The 9,586-nt window shown below is 34.7% G+C and overlaps 1 protein-coding gene across 1 annotated transcript; it reads right to left on the bottom strand.

Moving 5' to 3' along the window:
• Positions 1 to 1,356: 1,356 nt before the first annotated feature.
• Positions 1,357 to 9,586, bottom strand: LOC132719477 (aspartate and glycine-rich protein-like). The gene is made up of 2 exons (XM_060703247.1): positions 9,509 to 9,586; positions 1,357 to 1,800 (listed from the first exon to the last, which is right to left on the bottom strand). Exons 1-2 carry the CDS (start codon positions 9,584 to 9,586, stop codon positions 1,357 to 1,359), a joined length of 522 nt encoding a protein of 173 aa, XP_060559230.1.

Raw genomic sequence — 9,586 nt, 5'->3', positions numbered from 1 at the left:
GAAACGTCGAAATAAGATTCCCTTTAGAGTACCCCTTCATCACAACATGACGTCACATAAATACATGACGTATTTTTTCCCCGTACTTAACGAATGTAAACAAGAGAAAAGGTGTAGTCTATTGAACGCACTTTTTTGTAATTGATATCAAGCTTTTTCAAGGTCATATTTGTTTTCAATACTGATAAGAATATGTATCATTACTTTACTTAAATTATTAAATTAAATTAAATATTTTACTTAAATATTTATCATTTGACAGTTAAAAAGTGCTTGTAAATCGGAATTTACACCGCGAAAAATCGAACCGTACGCGCATCATCTCAGCGCATGTTGTTTACAACGTGGGGTACCCAACGGGGAAATTTAGTGTGTATATTACCCGTCTTGCTCGGTAATATCAATTTCTTTCGGGTGATCAATAACCAATCAAAAAGGCGGAAAAAATCTGGAAGGGTAATAAATATATATATATAATGAGGTGTATATAATGATCAAACGACGTCATGTAATAAGACTGGCAAAAGTTTAAGACCACTGAAAAAAAATCTAAGACAAGAGGTCACACCTGCCCCCTGTAAACCAAGCATCCGTATGACAAAGAATCTCAAACAGACGCTTATTAAATAAATATCAGTTACGGAACGAGAGGACGATTGCCGACTTAACATTAGATAAATAAATAGAAAAAAAAACACAAGATCAAAACATATTTGTTAAATTAATTACGAAAGTCCGGTGGGGACATTTCAGTTCAAAATCGTGAATTCATGCCCTTGAAATGATGGACCCGACAATTCAGTAAGTTGAATGTCACCACCAGTCCTTGTTTTAAAAGGTCTGTATGCAAAACATGAAGTATAAAATACAGAAAGGTAAAATCAAGTTTGTTTACTTGATATCATAATGCCCAGAAGGCAAAACTTTAAATTTTATGTATTATTCATGCGCACTTCACTCATAAGGAAAAAACCTCTTGAGGATACATCTGTCATTTGCGGAAGATAAAAGATTTCAGTTTCTATATCACTAAGGTGATAAAATGACGACCAGATAGCTAACAGTAAAAGTTTTGTGTGAGTGTTCATATATAGAAGGTGCCTAGGTGAGGTAATGGGTCAAAATTTAGCAAGATCGAGATCGTCATTAGGACAAATTTAAAGCGGGAGTTGGACTGTTCCTATGGCAAGTTTTGAACCGACGGCCATGTTGAGCTGTTACATGTAGCAGACGATAGTATATATAACATCGGATCATTCCAAAATTAATGAAAGAACGACGCGTTTTTAAAACGCCCTCCAGTTGTTATTTTCTGTTGAATAAAAAAACAATTTTGCATTGTTTCATCTAAGTATTTCAGTAAAATTTATCTTGTAAAAGTTGCATCATTATCACTGTTAATCGCCTCGCCTCGCCGCCGCCAAAATCATCATCACTGACATCATTGCCCTCGCCCTCGCCGTCGTCACTTACACCATCATCACTAGCATCGTTTCCATCGCCCTCGCCCCCGCTACTATCACCATCATTATCACAAGCATCGTAGCTCCCACCCTCGCCGCCGTCACTAAAATCATCATTATCACAAGCATCGTCGCCCTTCCTTTGACCCTCGCCACTAGCACCATCATCATTATTAGCATCGTTGCCCTCGCCCTCGCCGTTGTCACTTACACAATTATCACTAGCATCGTTTCCATCGCCCTCGCCGCCGCTACTATCACAATCATCATCACTAGCATTGTCGCCCTCGCCGCCGTCAACATCGTCATCATCATCATCACAAAAAGCATCGTTTCCCTACCCAGTTTTTTGTCTCTCAAAGTATGTTGGTCAGTAGAGGAAATACGGTATCAAAAAAGTATATATGAACATTACTAACGATTTCATAAATTGCTTAGTTCCGTTTATGTCATTGTTTTACGTGAAATGAAAACAAGTGGTACTTGAATAACAATAAACTTGTTATTTGCAAGCATTTGACATACTTTTTATTCTAAGTGTATAACAAGATAGTCAACAAGTGCTTTATTTACATTGCTTTTATAAATTCTTCTTATTTGTATTTAACATAGCGTCTCTATTGAATTAGTTTAAAATTATATCATCATCACCAATGTCATACCGGGATTGTCAATGTCATTCCGACACTGCCAATGTCATACCGGGACTGTTAATGTCATACCGACACCGCCAATGTCATATGGACACCGCCAATGTCATACCAACACCACAAATGTCATATCGACACTGCCAATGTCATACCGAGATTGTCAATGTCATACCGACACTGCCAATGTCATACCAACACCGCAAATGTCATACCAACACCGCAAATGTCATATCGACACTGCCAATGTCATACCGACACCGCCAATGTCATACCAACACCGCAAATGTCATACCAACACCGCAAATGTCATACCGACACTGCCAATGTCATACTGACACCGCCAATGTCATACCAACACCGCAAATGTCATATCGACACTGCCAATGTCATATGGACACCGCCAATGTCATACCAACACCGCAAATGTCATACCGACACCGCCAATGTCATATGGACACCGCCAATGTCATACCAACACCGCAAATGTCATATCGACACTGCCAATGTCATACCGAGATTGTCAATGTCATACCGACACTGCCAATGTCATACCGGGATTGTCAATGTCATACCGGGACTGTTAATGTCATACCAACACCGTCAATGTCATACCAACACCGCAATGTCATACCGACACCGCCAATATCAAATCGAGTCTATGTCATAACAAAGACTGTCAATAACATAGCGAAGCTGTCAATGTCATACCGACACCGTCAATGTCATACCGACACTGTTAATGTCATAGCGACACAGTCTATGCTATAAGAGAGTGTCAATGTCATAGCGATGCTGTCAATGTCATACTGCGACTTTTCAGCTTTACTCGTGGAGAAAGACATTAATTGTCCCTTCCTGAAATTTACGGACACAAGAAGGCACCTGAATAGAAACACCGAAGTTATCTGATTAACTTCCTGACATGAAAAAGAATACAAAGTCCCTGGCGAGATTAAAACATATGGCGGTAAGGGGCATGTGGTGTGAATTTCGGGAACCTTAATGGGGGCTTTTTCTTTAATTTGCAATGAGCTTCTTCATGAGAAATATTTTATATGTTTACTTTTGGAGGACACTGCATATACTAGTATAATGCGAGAAAACGTTGCTTTTTAAATAAACCAACTAGGTAATCCGTTAACTATGTTACTTTCATAATGTCACTTTGGTAGCACTGCATGGTTGCCAGTTTTACATGGAGTAAAATAGCTCGAAAACCCGAGATTGTATTTTCATAAATATGAAAATTAAAAAAAAGAAAAATATCAAGTATTGTTTAAAGGCACAGTATGCTTTGAAAAAAATCATTTTTCTTATTCTTCAGAAATGTCAAACGTGTTTTTAATTATGTTCTGATAATGGATTAAGAGTAGATGAAAAATATTTCAAGAAAGTAGCGCTTAATCTGCAGTAATATGTCGTAAAGGAAGAAATAAATAAACAAATAAGTATTTTGACTTCCATACAAAAAACTTATTCCCTATAATTTCACTAGTTGCCGAAATATCAAAAGAAGGTACAGATATTCCATGTGTATGGCAAATAAGTATGATTTTTTATGAAACTGCAATAAGATATAATGTTTTTAAGAATTAAGAATGATAGAATAAATAACGCATTATGGGCCTTTAACTAGCTGGTTTATAACCAGTCACCTTACACTGCGTGGGATTTTGGCCGTTGCTTTAAAATCACCTCATCCTCAACTTACTTCCGCCCAATCTTGCAAAATATTTCAAAACATTTTTTTTTTAATTTTGAGAAATGCGTAGTAAAACAATGTAAGTTAAGTAGTATATTCCCATCAATACAGTAATATTCTCCTCCTCACCCCCCCCCCCCCCCCCCCCCCCCCCCACACACACACACACTTGAATGAGGTTCAAGGTACAACATTTATGTATACAACAACAAAACATTAAGAACACTATTGTTCTCGCGGCGACTCTTAACTTTTAATCACGTGTTCATTCTTGACATTTTTCCCGTTTTCCAAATGCAGCCAACTGTACTTATACACGCCTTATAGCACTTTCGGCCGTTTGTTAAAAGTTTCGCTTTTTTACATGTGTGTGAAACATGTTTTATAACCATAGGAAATCTTTTTTGCATGGTGGCTGATTTCTGCCATTTCGCGTTTTCGCCCCTTAAAAGTCGAAGGCACAGACACGGAGTTTGTGGGGCGAAGATACGAAGGCATGATGAATATGTTCACTTGTCGACTCTTCGCGGGCGCCGAGATCTTCTTCTATCTAAGTACGGAGCGTAATACGAATAATTCTCTACCAGGCGGCTAATTCATCTCACACCGACTTTTATACGAAAATGAATGAAAAATATAATAATCGCCGAAAAGGGCGATATTTTTCTACTTGTTATGGCGGCTTATTTTTACTATTTTGTGACTTCGTCTTAAGTCAAAGACGAAGACACGATACGTTTTAGGCGAAATAACGATATTCCAACGTATACATTTAATTTACATATGGCGGATTTATTCCTTCTTGATAATTCCATTAATTTTATTTATGAACAATTATTTTCATCCGCATTCAAATATAGCCCGGCTACAGTGAAAATTATGAAATATAATTTCACTTTCCACCTCAAAGCATGTAATATTCCAAAAGGCAGAGACATGAGATGTACTTTTGTAGAATTATCGTGTCGGCGATAAGAAATCTTCGTATCGGCGCCCCATATCTGTCGTACTGTGGCTTATTTCAACTATTTCGTCTGAACCCCCGAGGACACGATGTTAGATATTTGTTTTGAAATGTTTTACCAAAAACATCATATTGTAAATTCTTTATCTCAATAAATTATATTTTCATGGTTTGTATCATTATATCCGTATCTAGTTTCTTACATCGAGTGGTATGAAAATGTGTATTTAATGCGAGTGAAATATGATAATTTTCATACCAAAAGATGTAAATAAATCCTGTATATATAGAAAAAACTAGAATTTTCTGTTTATTATATTCATTTTTTTCTTAAATAGGAAGAGTTTGTATTGGCTGAATTTAGAAGAAAGTTATCCGGCAAAACACCAGTGTAAATACGGAAAATATTCTTCACTGCAGTGTAAAAATAATTTTGTACAGTGAAAATACGGAAAATAAAAATATTTCTCAATATTTCAATTACAAGTATATAATAAATCTTCGTTCATAACGGTGAAATTGCTTCATCCAAAGTGTGCAGTTTCATTGGCGCCATTAAATCGCACGCGACTCATCTGGCATCTTAATACCAGATTTTTATCCGACTGTTGTGTAAAGTGAATAATCTCAAGGATGAGAAGAAAAATATCTGAATTGAACATAATGGAGCAAAAACGATCGTACAGAATGTTTATCTATCGAAATTTTAAAAACATAGCTTTTTTATTAATTCTTTTATTTATTTATTTATTTATTTATTTATTTATTTATTTATTTATTTATTTATTTATTTATTTATTTATTTATCTATTTATTCATTTATTTATCTATTTATTTATTTATTTATCTATTTTTTATGACACACTAACACATTAAAAATCAAACGAGGTTTACTTGTGGAGGAAGACCAACAATGTCCCATTTTGCATTATTTCATCTGGACGCATGCAGTTTTTCAACGGTAACATGCCTACTTTGACAAATAATTGAAATGTGCGTAAGAGAAGGGAGATAAATCTGCAGTGCAATGGTAATTAGTGCCGTGGAGTTATCCCTCTTAGCAATACAATGTATATTATCTAGAATGTTCAGATGAGGCGCAAATAAATAATCGCTGTGCAATCGTTGCAGTTTGTTTAAATATGTGATTCACGGCAAAATCTAACTGGAATACTTCCTCAATCATTTCGTCGTTGTTCACATTTAGAATTTCTTCATTGATATACATGCAATACCTCTTCACCTGAGCGGCCCTCAATAATTCAAACAATTCTACCTCATGAAAGACTTTAAGTACCACCTCTTTACAACAATCAAACTCTTTTACTCCCAAACGGTGATGCTCTAAAGAAAAATGCACATGTTATTAACCCATTACTCCATGAGCATTTTGTGAAAAATGGCTGTTTTCATTAAAAAGCCTCCATTCACAAGTTCAAATTGCTATGAAGCTGATTTCAAAGTGCTGCAATTTTTGGATGGATTGAGATACAGTGAAAGGCTTTTAGCGAATCTCACAAGTCAAAAATTTTCTTGGCGTTAGGGGGTGGGGGAGGGCTGTTGTCCCTCTTTAAAACATTAAGCAGAAGAGAGCACATCCCCCCTCTGGCACTCCCTGATGTTTGTGGCCTAAATAGGACATTATTTCACTATTTAAAGCCTCAAAAGGGGGCTGGAAGTCGAAACTGCAATTTTACAACCATTTCCTTGTTTGCAATAAGTAAAAATACAGTGACATTATGCCCATCAAAGGGTATATAGTGAGTGTAATAGGCGAATATCAAAATAAGTTTTCATTTTGCCATAATAGCTTTTAATTTAATAATTTACTTCCCATAAACAATAAATAAAGCACAGATCCAGATAAATATTTTGTAAATATCCATTAGAATTTACCTCTAATGCTCAGTTTATAAAAAGAGTGGGGCAGTCTTTTTTAGTCTTTTTGTATTTTAGGGAGATTTATAATTTTATCCTGAACGTTTTCTAATATCAACTGTTGGTTAAACACCATTTTAACAGTCCATCTTTTGAAATATAAAGTCAATTAAGCTCAACTTGACTATGAAAATATGAGCATAATGTCACTTTATGTATGGAAGTCAAAATACTAATTTGTTTAAAATGCCCATAAACCATTAATTAAACGTTGTTAAACTCTTATATATCCATTGTAAAGAATGAAGAATTTTCTGAGGCATTATGTACCCTTAATATTAAGACGTTGAAGTTAAATGTTTATGTCACATAAAGCTATATACATATAATATGTATAGCTGATGCCGTAGTTTACAACATTATTGTTTGAATTTAAAAATACTTATGTAAAGGTTGTTTGTTTTTCAAGAACAAATCATTGCAAATTGCCGAGTATTAAATAGCAATAACAGACACCTCGCCTCGATCAATATGTCATCTGCACAGACACGTGTGGTGTGGAGCTTAAAACGCCTTTAAAATAAAAAAAAATGTATATTTGTCAATCGCAGCACATGTACTGATAATATATAATTATTATATAAAAAAAAACTTAATATATGCCGTATTGAAAAAATTCATATTTCAACGTCTTTAATGATTTTATAAATATTTTCGCAAGCAAAAAGTCCGATTCGGACATTCGACGTAAAAATATTATAGCATAAAATCGGCTATTCTCCTCTATTTTGCCCATGTTATAAGGGGACCAAAACCATGTGTTATTTAACATAGTCACGCGCTCTTGTTATAGCCCGGTTTCACCTATGCGCAATACATACAGGGCCCAGTAAACAAACAAAAAAATGACGATTTGGCCTGTTTGCCAAAGAGTCATGCGCTCTTGTTATATTGAAATTATTGATTCGAAGGCCTCAGTCGCATCAAGTAACTATGCCGGAAATACGGCGTATAGACATTGTTGCTAATCTTGGTTGTCGCCCTTTCTAAGAAACGGACAGTTGTCAATGTAAACAAATACAGTTAACTTACAAAACTAGATAACACAAAATGAATATGAGAAAATGTTGTTTTATTTATGTTAATGTTGATAAATGCTCTATATTTATTTGAGAGAATAATGCTTAGTGCCTGATTTTTTTTAAAAACTTGTTTGCTTGAAAAAAAAAACCGATTCTGATGTCACTGATCTTTTTTCTAGCGTCAATCTGAAATCATTCTAAGAATGTTTGAGGGTCATGTTTTGTCTTGGGTAGAGGGTAGAGTAATGTAACGTTGTTTTTTTCTTGAGATAGAATCTAATAAATCGCCAATGTCAAGCTTTGTTAAATCAATTAAAATTCAAAATTTCGTTCGGTTCTGAGAAGTTTCCAAGTTGATGGCCCCGGAAAAAAACGCATTCGTAAAACATGTAGAATTGGATAAATACCGTCCAGGCACAAGAATTAAATTTAATTGTTTTTTTTTTTTTTTTTTTTTTTTTTTTGTATTAACTAGATCTATTCATCACGAATCTGTTTTAAAATTTTATGCTATAATAGCGTGAACGCACGTTCATTTCGTGTTATAAAGTCTGCAGAGTCCCTCGGAACTGTTGGAGCCTTCGCCCTACCGGGCTCGGGTACCAACCGTTCCTCGGGACTCTGCAGACGTTATAACACAGAAAAACGTGCGTTAACCCTATATTCACATACAGTATTTATAAAAAGATATTAAAAATTGCTATACTGTCTTTGTTAATATAAAACCAACATAATGTTACGACTGTTTTAGATGAATGGTTCTTTAAAGCTGCACGCCTCCAGTTGGGACGAACTATTTCAAGAAAATCAATATTGAGAAAATTGTACTAGATTTTTAAAAGAGGTAAAAACCTTCAAAATCCAAGTGATATTTTTCATGTTATGTAGATCTACTGTTTAAGACTGATTTCGCAGTATTTTAAAATATCACCATATTTCTACTGCGTTACTAACACAGTAAGGGCTATTTTTGCATATGTTAACGACTTTTTGGTAATTTTCTTTGATTGTTAGTGCCGAGTGCAATACGTAAATTACTTTAATTGTTCATCTCGCAATCTTTTACATTTAAATACATTTCTAAAATTTTCATGAAAATTAACATGAATATGGAGTCCTGCTGCTTTAAAATTTATTGATTTAGAAAACTTTGTACAATAAAGGGAGGTAATAAATTTGATAAAATCTTCATTTTAGAAAAAACTGAACATCTAAAAGATAAAAACATGATAAAAATGTATAATTTTAATATAATCTTGTACAGGATTGAAAAATTGTATAACAATTATAAATCACTAAACCTTGTTGATATTAATGAAGTAAAACTTTATAATGCAATTTAAGCATTAATGAAGGTTAATTTACATTGAATTATATAGTAACAATTTTGGCGCCAAAACTTGGCAAATATTCTACCATGTGTATATTAGGACATAATTATCCCCCACTATTACTGCATTGTCCGCTGTCAAACCATTATATTGAATACATTATGGTCTGTAATCCAGAGATAAAATTGTGACAGAAACGCATCGTCGGATACCCACGGTTGACAAGTGCATAGATCTACTTTTGAAAAATTGATATAGAGTCTAGATATCATTTGATAGTAGCATTGAATTTGTTGATATTTCAAACAGACGTGTAATAATTTACATAGTAGGAGAAGTTAATGATATTTTTTACTTGAATTGTTGCTATGTTTCTAGCCGAATATTATTACACTGTCACAACTGTCACCATCGTGATGTCGTGCTTCGCCATCGTACTGTCGCACTGTCACCACCGTGCTGTCGTAGACATCGCACTGTCGCACTGTCACCATCGTACTGTCGTACTGCTACCAT

This window comes from Ruditapes philippinarum, unplaced genomic scaffold (assembly GCF_026571515.1).
Source record: "Ruditapes philippinarum isolate M1 unplaced genomic scaffold, ASM2657151v2 ctg5859_1_1_1_1, whole genome shotgun sequence".
Lineage (NCBI taxonomy): Eukaryota > Metazoa > Mollusca > Bivalvia > Venerida > Veneridae > Ruditapes > Ruditapes philippinarum.
Note: the sequence above shows the minus strand (reverse complement) of the source record. Positions and strands in the feature narration are given on the sequence as shown.